The sequence below is a fragment of the Coregonus clupeaformis genome, chromosome 1 (assembly GCF_020615455.1).
Source record: "Coregonus clupeaformis isolate EN_2021a chromosome 1, ASM2061545v1, whole genome shotgun sequence".
NCBI lineage: Eukaryota > Metazoa > Chordata > Actinopteri > Salmoniformes > Salmonidae > Coregonus > Coregonus clupeaformis.
This window is the reverse complement of record NC_059192.1, coordinates 9,072,104-9,089,125: the sequence shown is the minus strand read 5'-3', so window position 1 is coordinate 9,089,125 and position 17,022 is coordinate 9,072,104. Positions and strand designations below refer to the sequence as shown.

At 45.6% G+C, this 17,022-nt stretch overlaps 1 protein-coding gene across 2 annotated transcripts in view; it reads right to left on the bottom strand.

The window, feature by feature from the left end:
- LOC121582576 (carbonic anhydrase-related protein 10) overlaps positions 1-17,022 on the bottom strand; it is a 311,162-nt gene that overhangs the window by 179,104 nt on the left and 115,036 nt on the right. For both annotated transcript variants that reach the window (XM_041898596.2, XM_041898680.2), the window contains one exon: positions 8,533-8,675. In XM_041898596.2, coding sequence (XP_041754530.1) covers positions 8,533-8,675 — 143 coding nt within the window. The remainder of the gene's footprint in view (positions 1-8,532; positions 8,676-17,022) is intronic.

The window sequence follows — 17,022 nt, the reverse complement described above, 5'->3', positions numbered from 1 at the left end:
ATCGGTTCCTCTCTTCCCCTGCTCTGACTGTTTCTGTCTAACTAATGAATCGTTAAAGGAAAGGACCCCTGAATGGAAGGTCTAATTTAATAGAGGGGAGACATACATCAAGGTTATGTTGGTCGGACTGGAGGAATCATACTTATTAAATTGTCTGTATTAATTGAATATTTGCTCTGCTGAGCCACAGTTACTTGAAGAGGTTTCTAATGAATTGAATCACTTTGGTGGGGAGAGAAAAGGGAAAAGGAGATTGAGTTTCACATTACTGGACACGCTCAGTCTCTTCTCTCTCTCTCTCTCTCTCTCTCTCTCTCTCTCTCTCTCTCTCTCTCTCTCTGTCTCTCTCACTCTCTCGCTCTGTCTCTCTCTACTCTCTCGCTCTCTCTGCTCTCTCTCTCTCTCTCTCTCTCTCGCTCTCTCTCTCGCTTTCTCTCTCTCTCGCTTTCTCTTTCTCTCTCTCTCTCTCTCTCGCTCCCTTTATCTACTTCCCCAGAGTCAGATGAACTCATGGATCATTATTATTTTGTCTCTGTGTCCAGTATGAATGAAGTTAGAGGTAGTTTTGCGAGCCAATGTTAATAGTGTCTATGGGTATCTGCTAGCATGCTAGACAGACAAAAAACGTCAACTAGACTCAACGTCGCAACAGCTCAGTAGTAAGAGGTTCTTAAGGTAAGGCTATTCAGACTATCCATTGGCACTGCCTGTATCTGCCCAAGTTAGTTGGTTTTGTGCTAATAGCTGTTAAAGTTATTGCCAGGGGGGTTAGTGGTTCAGACTATTATGATGATGATTTACAATGCAACCAGCCTGGTCTGGCATCCCTGAGTCTGCATCTGTTAACCATGCCTTTATTGCACAGGTGGTTGTGCACTCGCCCTGTAACGGCTACGTCTTTTCCTCTCAATCGATGCAACATGATACCATAATACCATATTTCCTATCCCCGTACAGGTAGACCTGACCAGACCTCTCTCCAGCACAATGCAGGACCAGGAGATCAGACAGATGGCGTCCAGCCACGCCATCATGGCGTCGGGGGTGTTTATGGCGACAGTGGTGCCGGCGGTGCTAGTGCCGGGTTTCTCTGTGTACGGGACACACCTGCTGTGGCTGTACTCTGTTGCCGGGGCTGCCGCCGTGGTCAACATCACCGTGTTCTGGCTGCTGGGGGTCAGCCCTCCCACCAAGAAACACACTATCACCTACAAGGTACAGAGGCATACACACATCTGAGGGTATGATCAGTTTTACATACAGTCGTGGTCCAAAGTTTTGAGAATGACACAAGTATTGGTCTTCACAAAGTTCGCTGCTTCGGTGTTATGATATATTTTTGTCAGATGTTACTATGGTATACTGAAGTATAATTACAAGCATTCCACAAGTGTCAAAGGCTTTTACTGACAATTACATTAAGTTTATGCAAAGAGTCAATATTTGCAGTGTTGACCCTTCTTTTTCAAGACCTCTGCAATCCACCCTGGCAAGCTGTCAATTAACTTTTGGGCCACATCCTGACTGATGGCAGCCCATTCTTGCATAATCAATGCTTGGAGTTTGTCAGAATTTGTGGGTTTTTGTTTGTCCACCCGCCTCTTGAGGATCGACCACAAGTTCTCAATGGGATTAAGGTCTGGGGAGTTTCCTGGCCATGGACCCAAAATTGTTTTGTTCCCCGAGCCACTTAGTTATCACTTTTGCTTTATGGCAAGGTGCTCCATCATGCTGTAAAAGGCATTGGTCGTCACCAAACTGTTCTTGGATGGTTGGGAGAAGTTGCTCTTGGAGGATGTGTTGATACCATTATTTATTCATGGCTGTGTACTTAGGCAAAATTGTGAGTGAGCCCACTCCCTTGGCTGAGAAGCAACACCACACATGAATGGTCTCAGGATGCTTTACAGTTGGCATGACACAGGACTGATGGTAGCGCTCACCTTGTCTTCTCCGGACAATGTGTTTTCCGGATGCCCCAAACAATCGGAAAGGGGATTCATCAGAGAAAATGACTTTACCCCAGTCCTCAGCAGTCCAATCCCTGTACCTTTTGCAGAATATCAGTCTGTCCCTGATGTTTTTCCTGGATAGAAGTGGCTTCTTTGCTGCCCTTCTTGACACCAGGCCATCCTCAAAAAGTATTTGCCTCACTGTGTGTGCAGATGCACTCACACCTGCCTGCTGCCATTCCCGAGGAAGCTCTGCACTGGTGGTGCCTCGATCCCGCAGCTGAATCAACTTTAGGAGACGGTCCTGGCGATTGCTGGACTTTCTTGGGCGCCGTGACGCCTTCTTCACAACAATTGAACCTCTCTCCTTGAATTTCTTGATGATCCGATAAATGGTTGATTTAGGTGCAATCTTACTAGCAGCAATATCCTTGACTGTGAAGCCCTTTTTGTGCAAAGCAATGATGATGGCACATGTTTCCTTGCAGGTAACCATGGTTAACAGAGGAAGAACAATGATTTCAAGTACCACCTTCCTTTTAAAGCTTCCAGTCTGTTATTCTAACTCAATCAGCATGACAGAGTGATCTCCAGCCTTGTCCTCGTCAACACTTTCACCAGTGTTAACGAGAGAATCACTGACATGATGGCAGCTGGTCCTTTTGTGGCAGTGCTGAAATGCAGTGGAAAGAGGGACTTTGCAATTAATTGCAAGTCATCTGATCACTCTTCGTGACATTCTGGAGTATATGCAAATTCCCATCATCAAAACTGAGGCAGCAGACTTTGTGAAAATTAGTATTTGTGTCATTCTCAAAACTTTTGACCACGACTGTATGTGTGTGTGTGGGTGTATGTAGCTAGTTAGCAGTCTTGTTTAGCAGTCTTGTGGCTTGGGGGTAGAAGCTATTGGTTCCAGACTTGCTGCTTGCCATGCGCTAGCAGAGAGAACCATCTATGGCTTGGGTGGCTGGAGTCTTAGACAATTTTTGGGGCCTTTTTCTGACACCGCCTGGTATAGAGGTCCTGTATGGCAAGGAGCTCGGCCCCAGTGAAGTACTGGGCTGTACTCACCACCCTCTTTAGTGGTGATGCAGCCAGTCAAGATGTTCTACATGGTGCAGCTGTATAACTTTTTTAGCATCTTGTGGGGGAAGAGGTGCTGTCGTGCCCTCTTCAGAACTGTGTGAGTGTGTGTGGACCATGTTAATTAGTAATGTGGACACCGAGGTACTTGAAGCTCCTCGCTCCACTAAAGCCCAGTCGATGTGAATGGGGACGTGCTCGCCGATCCGTTTCCTGTAGTCCACGATCAGCTCCTTTGTCTTGTTGACCTTGAGAGGGAGGTGGTTGTCCTGGCTCTTACCTCCTCCCTATAGGCTATCTCATCATCGTCGGTGATCAGTCCTACCACCGTCTTGTCATCAGCAAACTTGATGATGGTGTTGGAGTCGTGCGCAGTCGGGGGTGAACAGGGAGAGCAGGAGGGGACTAAGAACACACCCCTGAGGAGCCCCCGTGTTGATGGTCAGCGTGGCAGATATGTTGTTTTCTACCCTCACCACCTGGGGGCAGCCCGTCAGGAAGTCCAGGTTCCAGTTGCAGTGGGAGGTGTTCCGTCTCAGGGTCCTGAGCTTTGTGATGAGCTTGGAGGGGAATATGGTGCAGCTGTAGAACTGTTTGAGGATCTGAGGGCCCATGCCAAATCTTTTAAGCATCTTGAGGGGGAAGAGGCATTGTCGTGCCCTCTTTACGACTGTGTGGGTGTGTGTGGTGAAAGAGCTGCAAAATCTGGACCCCTACAAATCAGCTGGGCTAGACAATCTGGACCCTTTCTTTCTAAAATTAGCTGCTGAAATTGTCGCAACCCCTATTACCAGCCTGTTCAACATCTCTTTCGTATCGTCTGAGATCCCCAGAGATTGGAAAGCTGCCGCGGTCATCCCCCTCTTCAAAGGGGGTGACACTCTAGATCCAAACTGTTACAGACCTATATCCATCCTGCCCTGCCTTTCGAAAATATTTGAAAGCCAAGTTAACAAACAGATCACCGACCATTTCGAATCCCACCGTACCTTCTCCGCTATGCAATCTGGTTTCCGAGCTGGTCATGGGTGCACCTCTGCCACGCTCAAGGTCCTAAACAATATTATAACCGCAATCGATAAAAGACAGTACTGTGCAGCCGTCTTTATCGAGCTGGCCAAGGCTTTCGACTCCGTCAATCACCGCATTATTTATGGCAGACTAAATAGCCTTGGTTTCTCAAATGACTGCCTCGCCTGGTTCACCAACTAGGTCTCAGATAGAGTTCAATGTGTCAAATCGGAGGGCCTGTTGTCTGGACCTCTGGCAGTCTCTATGGGGGTGCCACAGGGTTCAATTCTCGGGCCGACTCTATTCTCCTGTGTATATCAATGATGTCACTCTTGCTGCTGGTGACTCTCAGATTCACCTCTGCGCAGACGACACCATTTTGTATACATCTGGCCCTTCATTGGACACTGTGTTAACAAACCTCCAAACAAGCTTCAATGCCATACAGCACTCCTTCCGTAGGCTCCAACTGCTCTGAAACGCTAGTAAAACTAAATGCATGCTCTTCAATCGAATGCTGCTTGCACCCGCCTGCCCGACTAGAATCACTACTCTCGGCGGGTCTGACTTAGAATATGTGGACAACTACAAATACCTAGGTGTCTGGTTAGACCGTAAACTCTCATTCCAGACTCACATTAAGCATCTCCAATCCAAAGTTAAATCTAGAATTGGCTTTTTTCGCAACAAAGCCTCCTTCACTCATGCTGCCAAACATGCCCTTGTAAAACTGACTATCCTACCGATCCTTGACTTCGGCGATGTAATTTACAAAATAGCCTCCAACACTCTACTCAGCAAATTGGATGTAGTCTATCACAGTGCCATCCGTTTTGTCACCAAAGCCTCATATACTACCCACCATTGTGACCTGTACGCGCTCGTTGGCTGGCCCTCACTACATATTTTTCGCCAAACCCACTGGCTCCAGGTCATCTATAAATCAATGCTAGGCAATTCCCCGCCTTATCTTAGCTCATTGGTCACCATAGCAACACCCACCCGTAGTATGCGCTCCAGCATGTATATCTCACTGGTCATCCCCAAAGCCAACACCTCCTTTGGCCGCCATTCCTTCCAGTTCTCTGCTGCAAATGACTGGAACAAACTGCAAAAATCTCTGAAGCTGGAGACTCTTATCTCCCTCACTAACTTCAAGCATTAGTTGTCAGAGCAGCTTACCGATCACTGCACCTGTACACAGCCCATCTGTAATTAGCCCACCCAACTACCTCATCCCCATATTGTTATCTCTATTTGCACATCATCTTCTGCACTGCAACTGGCTTACCTGGTTAAATAAAGGTTAAATAAAATAAAATAAAAAATAAAATAAAAAATGGTGTTGAATGCTGAGCTGTTGACAATGAACAGCATTCTTTCCCTCCATGCTCCCAGACAGAAGGAGGCAGGACAGATAAAGCCTCTTCAAGGTGAGGTGGTGTGTGGAGCAGAGCAGGGCCAGAGCTGTTTAATGCTGTATATTGTGTATCTGGCCAAGGCTGACAGCCTGCCAAACAGACACAGCACTGATCAGGGATGAATCAGCACTGAAAAGGTGAGGTCGGTACGGAGACCAGTGTGTGTGTGTGTGTGTGTGTGCGCATGTGTGTGTGTGTGTGTGTGTTCAGCAGCATTGAAGCAGACGGTTCCAGTGCAGACAGATCTGATGCTTTGAGAGATGGAGAAACAGAGTACATTAGCCCGGTGGAGAAACCAAAGACCTAAATTACTTTTGAGTTCTCTGTGTCTATGAAAACTTTCTCTCTTGAGACATGAAAAAGTTCCACTGGAGTGGAGTAAACTTCTGTGACACTAGGAATCTGTAAAATGTATGTAACGGCCAAAAGAGCAGTCACTAGCAGGCTCTACAGCACTCCATCTTTGCTCTGCGTGCTGCTTCAAATGTATTACAAAACCCACCTTTGTGTGAACTCTAGCTCCACTTATTTTCTCTCCCTCCCTCCCTCCCTCCCTCCCTCCCTCCCTCCCTCCCTCCCTCCCTTCCTATCCTACTCAACACAGTCAAAACTGTGGAGATTGTTTTGACTGAAAAGAGAGACTGAAAAACAGCTTCTATCTCAAGGCCATCAAACTGTTAAATAGCCATCACTAGCCGGCTACCACCCGGTTACTCAACCCTACACCTTAGAGGCTGCTGCCCTATATACAGTGCCTTGCAAAAGTATTCATCCCCCTTGGCGTTTTTCCTATTTTGTTGCATTACAACCTGTAATTTAAATGGATTTTTATTTGGATTTCATGTAATGGACATACACAAAATTGTCCAAATTGGTGAAGGGAAATTTAAAAAAAAACTTGTTTCCAAAAATTATAAAAAATAAATAACGGAAAGTGGTGCGTGCATATGTATTCATCCCCTTTGCTATGAAGCTCCTAAATAAGATATGGTGCAACCAATTACCTTCAGAAGTCACATAATTAGTTAAATAAAGTACACCTGTGTGCAATCTAAGTGTCACATGATCTCAGTATATATACACCTGTTCTGAAAGGCCCCAGAGTCTGCAACACCACTAAGCAAGTGGCACCACCAAGCAAGCGGCACCATGAAGACCAAGGAGCTCTCCAAACAGGTCAGGGACAAAGTTGTGGAGAAGTACACATCAGGGTTGGGTTATAAAAAAATATCAGAAACTTTGAACATCCCATGGAGCACCATTAAATCCATTATATAATTTTTTAAAGAATATGGCACCACAACAAACCTGCCAAGAGAGGGCCACCCACCAAAACTCACCGACCAGGCAAGGAGGGCATTAATCAAGAGAGGCAACAAAGAGACCAAACATAACCCTGAAGGAGCTGCAAAGCTCCACAGCTGAGATTGGAGTTTCTGTCCATAGGACCACTTTAAGCAGTACACTCCACAGAGCTGGGCTTTACGGAAGAGTGGCCAGAAAAAAGCCATTGCTTAAAGAAAAAAATAAACAATCACGTTTAGTGTTCGCCAAAAGGCATGTGGGAGACTCCCCAAACATATGGAAGAAGATATTCTGGTCAGATGAGACTAAAATTGAGCTTTTTGGCCATCAAGGAAAACCCTGAGAACACCATCACCACATTGAAGCATGGTGGTGGCAGCATTATGCTGTGGGGGTGTTTTTCATCGGCAGGGACTGGGAAACTGGTCAGAATTGAAGGAATAATGGATGGCTCTAAATACAGGGAAATTCTTGAGGGAAAACTGTTTCAGTCTTCCAGAGATTTGAGACTGGGACGGAGGTTCACCTTCCAGCAGGACAATGACCCTAAACATACTGCTAAAACAACACTCAAGTGGTTTAAGGGGAAACATTTAAATGTCTTGGAATGGCCTAGTCAAAGCCCAGACCTCAATCCAATTGAGAATCTGTGGTATTACTTAAAGATTGCTGTACACCAGCGGAACCCATCCAACTTGAAGGAGCTGGAGTAGATTTGCCTTGAAGAATGGGCAACAATCCCAGTGGCTAGATGTGCTTATAGAGACATACCCCAAGAGACTTACAGCTGTAATTGCTGTAATTGGATACTATATTTCCCTTGACAGAGTGATGCTGAATGTAAAATAACTGCTCAACTTACCCCACTCTCCCCTACGTGTAAATGTACTTAGTGAATAAAGGTGAATCTGATTCTACTCTCTGCTATTTCTCTCGCTCTCTCCAGTTAAACAGAGTAGTTGTGGATTACAGTCTCTCGCTCATAATTTGTATGGGTGCCCATGCCCCTGTTTCCCCTGCAATGGTCCTGGGGTAACCCTGTACCGACCCCTGGCATGTAAACACAATCTCATCATAGTAATCATCTGAACATGGAACCATGAGCTCTGGAACACAGCCCATCTGCACCCACGTCCAAATTAGCTGTTATTATATGGCAGGGGACACATTCAGGTGCCACACTTTGCTATTGTTGTTTCTACACTATGGTGTCTAGGAACACATATGGCAATTTGTGTGTGTGTGTGTGTGTGTGTGTTCTGTTTCGTGGTAATCCTTCACTAGGGATTGTATGTAAAACATCTGTTTTGTCCTCTATGGTGGTAACAGATTACTGTGTTTGTGAACCAATATGTATTATAGTTATATCCCGCCAATGCAGAGTTGAATCCATGAATTGTAAAGCCATTGGGCTCCTCTGTAAAGAACGCCATTGTGACAAACAACCGACTTTGTTCACTGGGATAAAAATCGGTGAAGCGTTTAGCCAGCAACATTGATCAGGGATCCGTACATGCCTAGTTGCCTAACAAACCATACAACAGCATTGTAGAACCACACAATGTTCCCCAAACAAAGCAGAAGGGAACCGACAATACAGCGACATCCATCACCCCAGCCAGTAAAGCTGCGTCTGAAATGGCACCCTATTCCACATGTAGTGCACTACTTTTGACCAGAGCCCAGAGTAGTGCACTATATAGAGAACAGGGTGACATTTTGGATGCACACTGAGAGTAACATTGTTGTTTGTTTACCTTGCGTCCTCCCGTGTTGAGCCGGATGGGCGTGAGGAAGGGGTCAAAGATCATGTGGCTGGTCTCGATGTTGATGGGAGACTGCCTCTTCCCCACGGAGCACAGGTTCCACGCTGAGTTCACTAGCCCCCAGAATGACGGCACTGCAACACACCAAGAGGTAGAGAGAAAACGGTTAGCATGTGTTGCTAACGACGACATTTCAATAGGGTACAAAACGGTTAGCATACGTGCTAAATTACAGCATTGCAAGTGTCTGCTAAATGGCATATACTGTATTATTATATGTTATATATATATATTACAAAACAGTTAGCATCTGTGCTAAACGACTACATTGGAATACTGCGTAGGACACAAAACAGTTAGCATGTGTTGCTAACAATGGCATTGCAATAGGGCACAAAACGGTTAGCCTGTGTTGCTAAAGAGATAAGACTGGATTCAGGACAGGGTTTTGTCTCTTTGTTAGGGGTGCTCTATGGTGCTGTGAAGGTGATAGTAAATCATTGGTCCTACGGAAAATAACATATAATAGGGATATGATGAGCTAGCACACGCACACACAGTCCAGTTTGAATTATCGCTAATGTATACAGGTCACCCAGAAGAACCCCAACCCCAAAATGGACATGAGCAGTTACAGGCTTGCAAAGAACAAAGTTAGCAAACTATAGCATCGTTATCAAATACCACTTCTACTGTTCTGCTGGAACAGTGCTACCTCTGTCTCTCTGTCTCTCTCTCTCTCTGTCTATCTGTCTCTCTGTCTCTCTCCCTCTCTCTCTCTCTCTCTCTCTCTGTCTCTCTGTCTCTCTGTCTCTGTCACTCTCTCTCTCTCTCTCTCTCTCTCTCTGTCTCTCTGTCTCTCTCTCTCTCTCTCTCTCTCTCTCTCTCTCTCTCTCTCTCTCTCTGTCTCTCTCTGTCTCTCTGTCTCTCTGTCTCTCTCTCTCTCTCTGTCTCTCTGTCTCTCTGTCTTCTCTCTCTCTCTGTCTCTCTCTCTCTCTCTCTCTCTCTCTCTGTCTCTCTGTCTCTCTGTCTCTCTGTCTCTCTCTCTCTCTCTCTCTCTCTCTCTCTCTCTCTCTCTCTCTCTCTCTCTCTCTCTCTCAATTCAGTTCAATACAATTGTGTTTGTTCTTCACTGGTTGCCCTTTTCTTATGGCAACAGGTCACAAATCTTGCTGCTGTGATGGCACACTGTGGTATTTCACCTTATAGATATGGGACGGAAATATGTGTCTCTAATATGGTCATACATTTGGCAGCAGCTCAGTTTTCACCTCATTTTGTGGGCAGTGTGCACATAGCCTGTCTTCTCTTGAGAGCCATGTCTGCCTATGGCAGCCTCTCTCAATAGCAAGGCTATGCTCACTGAGTACGTACATAGTCAAAGCTTTCCTTAATTTTGGGTCAGTCACAATGGTCAGGTATTCTGCCACTGTGTACTCTCTGTTTAGGGCCAAATAGCATTCTAGTTTGCTCAGTTTTTTTGTTAATTCTTTCCAATGTGTCAAGTAATTATCTATTTGTTTTCTCATGATTTGGTTGGCTCTAATTGTGTTGCTGTCCTGGGGCTCCGTGGGATCTGTTTGTATAGAACCCCAGGACCAGCTTGCTTAGGGGACTCTTCTCCAGGTTCTTCTCTCTGTAGGTGATGGCTTTGGTATGGAAGGTTTGGGAATCGCTACTCTCTCTCTCTGTCTCTGTCTCTGTCTCTCTCTCTCTCTCTCTCTCTCTCTCTCTCTCTCTCTCTCTCTCTCTCTCTCTCTCTCTCAATCCCACTCTCTCTCTCTCTCTCTCTCTCTTTCTCCATCCCACTCTTTCTCTGCTCCTCTCTCTCAGTCTCTCTCTCAATTCAATTCAATTATTTATCTGTCTCTCTCTGTTTCTCTTTCTCTCGTTCCCCACAGATGTCTTCAATAAGACTTGGCCACTGAAGCCAGGAACTCACATCCTGCACAGAGGGAAGGATGTCTTCATTGTTCCTAGCGTTCCACACGGAATAACAACATAGAAATGTAGTTTTCGATCTGTGAATTCCACCATTGGATATTCACATATATTTCAATAACACCTCCAAGGTAATTTGGCAATGTGTCGGATCACAGATGAACATTGTCACCACTCGCTGTTTAGTTCACAACTATGGAATTGAGTCAGTATTTCTAACCCCAGGGGGACCAGTCAAACTATCAGGTCTGGCAGAGCCGCAACACATCATGGCTCAAATTCTCCTCATGTCTGTGGAAACAGGTGGCACTGAATTTGACATTTTTCTGTCTCATGGTGAAAATGAACTTAATTCTGAGGCATAATTATTTTCCATGTGTATTTTGAGGCACGTTTCTAAACATACAGTCCACACCAGCTGGTGGTCACTGGATTTGTGTTGTCATGTTCAGAAACTTGGAAAAGGAGAGGAGAGTTAGAGGTTTCTGATGCCACAACTATAACTGTCTGACCGTTCAAGAGTTAAACCCGGGACATATGTCTGATTCAAGACAGTGTTGGCTGACTTGGCTCACCAAGCTAAAGCCTAGGCCAACAGCAGAGTAGTTCACTGAAACAGCTTTTCCTACAACTTCTCAACTTAAATCACTGAACACGGACTCGGACTGGAATGTGTTTAGTGAAGTTTCTGTAATTTGTCTGAAGGAGCTGTCTAACATGGTGTGGATTAAATAAGAGCACGCCCATTACACAGTCCTGCCAGCCAGCCAGCATGTTATCTAATCTTCCTAGATTCAGCCACACCACCTGCTGTCCAAACACCACAACCCACCCCTGCTGTCCAAACACCACAACCCACCCCTGCTGTCCAAACACCACAACCCACCCCTATTGTCTAATACACCACAACCCACCCCTGCTGTCCAAACACCACAACCCACCCCTGCTGTCCAAACACCACAACCCACCCCTATTGTCTAATACACCACAACCCACCCCTGGTGTCAAAACCAAATTACTCCAGCCCACAAAATTGAAAAATGACACAATACAAATACATTAGAGAGTTGTGGAGTCATTTCTTATTTAAGGTACTATTGAATTGGCAGAAATATATTTACTGTGAGACTCAGGGAGAGATTGAGGGAGAATGGGAATGAGAGAGAGAGAGAGAGAGAGAGAGAGAGAGAGAGAGAGAGAGAGAGAGAGAGAGAGAGAGAGAGAGAGAGAGAGAGAGAGAGAGAGAGAGAGAGAGAGAGAGAGAGAGAGAGAGAGAGAGAGAGAGAGAGAGAGAGAGAGAGAGAGAGAGAGAGAGAGGGGGAGAGAGAGACAGAGAGAGACAGCGAGAGAGAGAGAGAGAGAGAGAGAGAGAGAGAGAGAGAGAGAGAGAGAGAGAGACAGACAGACAGACAGAGAGAGACAGAGAGAGAGAGAGAGAGAGAGAGAGAGAGAGAGAGAGAGAGAGAGAGAGAGAGAGGGGGAAAATGGCAACTGTACTCCTGATGCTAAATCAAGAGAGTTGGAATGTGTGCGATCGATCCATTAAATCCTTGGCACTTGTCGTAAATGTACACATAATTATTAGGCCTTGATAGATCCCTGAAAGCGGCTACCAAGCCAGCAGACATTCGTCACCCTGGGACAGAGGCACAAGCAGCCGTGCGAATAGCCCAACAGTGCCTGCCCTCACTGGCTACCTTTCTATAGTCCTTACATCCCATAGATCAGGCCGTCTGCTGCCACACATTAAACACACTTACATTTCTTATTAGCAAGCTATAAAAGAGGACAGGAATATATGGGCTGGCCTTTATCGCTGGATGGAAACATACTGTAGGTGTTGTGGTGTGTGGACGGAGAGAGAGAGGAGGTCCGGCGGATGTCCTTTAGGAAGATGTAAATGGGGACATTAACTTGGGAAATGAGCTTCATGATCATTCATAATTCAGAGCCCCTATTGTGCTTTTACTGTTTGGTCATGTGATATCTACTTATGGAGAATAAAGGGATTTCATGACAGTAGATTAGATACTGAACTAATATACTCATATAATCAAATAGCTAGGCATATAATCCATCCATCCTTCATTTCCTTAAATATTGAACTCCTTCCCTATCACCCTCACTTCTCTCCCTCCTTCCCTCCTCTCCTCTCTCTCCCTCATTCCCTCCTCTCCTCTCCCTCCTCTCCCTCATTCTCTCCTCTCCTCTCCCTTCTTCCTTCCTTCCTCCTCTCCTCTCCTCTCCTCTCCTCTCCTCTCCTCTCCTCTCCTCTCCTCTCCTCTCCTCTCCTCTCCTCTCCTCTCCTCTCCTCTCCTCTCCTCTCCTCTCCTCTCCTCTCCTCTCCTCTCCTCCCCTCCTCTCCCTCCATCCTTCCCTCCTCTCCTCCCTCCCTCCCTCCCTCCCTCCCTCCCTCCCTCCCTCCCTCCCTCCCTCCCTCCCTCCCTCCCTCCCTCCTCTCCTCTCCTCTCCCTTCCTCATTCTCTCCTCTTCTCTCTCTCCCTCCTTCCTCTCATCTCCCTCCTTCCCTCCTCTCATTCTCTCCTCTCACTCCCTCCTCTCTGCTCCCTCCTTATTTCCCTCCTCTCCTCTCCTATCCCTCCCTCCATCCTCTCCTCTCCCTTCGTCATTCCCTCCTCTTCTCTCTCTCCCCCCTCCTCTCCTCTCCTCTCCTCTCCTCTCCTCTCCTCTCCTCTCCTCTCCTCTCCTCTCCTCTCCTCTCCTCTCCTCTCCTCTCCTCTCCTCTCCTCTCCCTCCTTCTTTCTCTTATTCCCTTCCTCCTTCATACATCTAATCACCAATCAGCCTTACTGTAAACCACCACCTATCCACCAATATATAGCATGTACTTAGTTAGCTGTTGTTTCTCAGTCAGTTTCTCAGATGTTCATGCAGGCTAATTAAGGGGGCAGGAAGCGAATATGGCAGGAACAGGGTTATGTGTCTGTCTACTCCGGGACATCCCTGAGGGTTTAATGGAGGTTGAGGAGGGTAGAGATCAGGGCAGAGCTCTGGAGTTCGGTGGTCTAAGAGGAGAGGAGACACACTAAACAAATTCACCCTACATTAATGACCTCCTCTACCAGGGACAACAGAGACCAGTAAAGCCATGCTGAAGGCACCCTGTACACACACACACAGCACAGGAGGTTGGTGGCACCTTAATTGGGGAGGACGGGCTCATGGCAACGGCTGGAGAGGAATGGGTTGAATGGTATCAAATACATCAAACACATGGTTCCAAGGTATTTGATGCAATTCCATTCGCTCCATTCCAGCCATTATTATGAGCTGTCCTCCCCTCAACAACCTCCACTGACTCACATATATGCCATCACACTCACACAAACACACACAGCATGAATACTCACACATACACACACAGAATGAATACTCACACATATACACACAGCATGAATAATCACACATACACACACAACATGAATACTCACACATACACACACAGCATGAATATTCACACATATACACACAGAATGAATACTCAGACATACACACACAGCATGAATACTCACACATACATACACACATAATGCATACTCACATTTACACACACAGCATGAATACTCACACATACACACACAGCATGAATACTCACACATACACACACATAATGAATACTCACACATACACACACAGCATGAATACTCACACATTCACACACAGCATGAATACAGACAGAGAGAAAGAGAGTGAAATAGAGAGAGACAGACAGAGAGTGAGAGAGAGACAGAGAGAGGAGAGAGACAGACAGAGAGAGAGAGAGAGAGAGAGAGAGAGAGAGAGAGAGAGAGAGAGAGAGAGAGAGAGAGAGAGAGAGAGAGAGAGAGAGAGAGAGAGAGAGAGAGAGAGAGAGAGACAGAGAGAGAGACAGAGAGACAGAGAGAGAAACACAGAGAGAGAAACAGAGAGAGAAACACAGAGAGAGAAATAAAGTGACAGAGAGAGAGAAAGAGAAAGAGAGAGACAGAAAGACAGAGAGAGAGAAACAGAGAGAGAGAAAGAGAAAGAGCGAAATGTAGAGAGAGATACAGTGAAATAGAGACAGACAGACAGAGAGACAGAGAGATAGAGAGAGAGAGAGAGGGGGAGAGAGAGAGAGAGGGGGAGAGAGAGAGAGAGAGAGAGAGAGAGAGAGAGAGAGAGAGAGAGAGAGAGAGGATAAATGCTTACTTAGCAGTTAGCAGGTATGAAAAATCTTATAATCTTAATGATAATGAATGTCTGGGATTAAGGAGGATGTCACATTTCCTCTGGCTCGCCATTTGAATACTCACACATACACACAGAGCATGAATACTCACACATATACACACAGCATGAATACTCAAACATACACAAACAGCATGAATACTCACACATATACACACAGCATGAATACTCACACATACACACACAGCATGAATACTCACACATACACACACAGCATGAATACAGAGAGATCATTGGACACTGTGTTAACAAACCTCCAAACGAGCTTCAATTCCATACAACACTCCTTCAGTAGCCTCCAACTGCTCTTAAACACTAGTAAAACTAAATGCATGCTCTTCAACCGAACGCTGCTTGCACCCGCCCACCCGACTAGAATCACTACTCTCGACGGGTCTGACCTAGAGTATGTGGACAACTACAAATATCTAGGTGTCTGGTTAGACTGTAAACTCTCCTTCCAGACTCACATTAAGAATCTCCAATCCAAAGTTAAATCTAGAATCGGTTTCCTATTTCGCAACAAAGCCTCCTTCACTCATGCTGCCAAACATGCCCTCGTAAAACTGACTATCCTACCGATCCTTGACTTCGGCGATGTCATTTACAAAATAGCCTCCAACACTCTACTCAGCAAATTGGATGTAGTCTATCACAGTGCCATCCGTTTTGTCTCCAAAGCCCCATATAATACCCACCACTGTGACCTGTACGCTCTTGTTGGCTGGTCCTCACTACATATTCGTCGCCAAACCCACTGGCTCCAGGCCATCTATAAATCACTGCTAGGCAAATCCCCGCCTTATCTTAGCTCATTGGTCACCATAGCAACACCCACTCGTAGTCTGCGCTCCAGCGGGTATATCTCACTGGTCATCCCCCAAAGCCAACACCTCCTTTGGCCGCAATTCCTTCCAGTTCTCTGCTGCCAATGACTGGAACAAATTGCAAAAATCTCTGAAGCTGGAGACACTTATCTCCCTCACTAACTTTAAGCATCAGTTGTCAGAGCACCTTACCGATCACTGCACCTGTACACAGCCCATCTGAAATTAGCCCGCCCAACTACCTCATCCCTATATTGTTATTTATTTTGCTCATTTGTACCCTAGTATCTCTATTTGCACATCATCTCTTGCACATCTATCATTCCAGTGTTAATACTAATTGTAATTATTTTGCACTATAGCCTATTTTATTGCCTTACCTCCATAACTTGCTAAATTTGCACACTGTATATTATATGTATTTCTGTTGTATTTTTGACTTTGTTTTGTTTTACACCATATGTAACTCTGTGTTGTTTTTATCGCACTGCTTTGCTTTATCTTGGCCAGGTCGCAGTTGTAAATGAGAACTTGTTCTCAACTGGTTTACCTGGTTAAATAAAGGTGAAATAAAAATAAAAAAAATAAAAAAGATAGAGAAAGAGAGTGAAATAGAGAGAGACAGACAGAGAGTGAGAGAGAGAGACAGAGAGAGAAGGAGAGAGAGAGAGAGAGAGAGAGAGAGAGAGAGAGAGAGAGAGAGAGAGAGAGAGAGAGAGAGAGAGAGAGCTAAATAGAGAGAGAGAAACAGAGAGAGAGAGAGAAAGAAAGAAAGAGAAACAGAGAGAGAGAAAGAGAAAAAGCTAAATAGAGAGAGAGAGAAACAGAGGGAGAGAGAGAGAGAGAAAGAAAGAGTGAGCGAGACAGAGAGATACAGTGAAATAGAGACAGACAGACAGAGAGACAGAGAGATAGAGAGAGAGAGAGAGGGGGAGAGAGAGAGAGGGGAGAGAGAGAGAGAGAGAGAGAGAGAGAGAGAGAGAGAGAGAGAGAGAGAGAGAGAGAGAGAGAGAGAGGATAAATGCTTACTTAGCAGTTAGCAGGTATGAAACATAACATCTTAATGATAATGAATGTCTGGGATTAAGGAGGATGTCACATTTCCTCTGGCTCTCCATTTAAATACTCACACATACACACAGAGCATGAATACTCACACATATACACACAGCATGAATACTCAAACATACACAAACAGCATGAATACTCACACATATACACACAGCATGAATACTCACACATACACACACAGCATGAATACTCACACATACACACACAGCATGAATACAGAGAGATAGAGAAAGAGAGCGAAATAGAGAGAGACAGACAGAGAGTGAGAGAGACAGAGAGAGAAGGAGAGAGAGAGAGAGAGAGAGAGAGAGAGAGAGAGAGAGAGAGAGAGAGAGAGAGAGAGAGAGAGAGAGAGAGAGAGAGAGAGAGAGAGAGAGGAGAGAGAGAGAGAGAGAGAGAGAGAGTAGGAAAC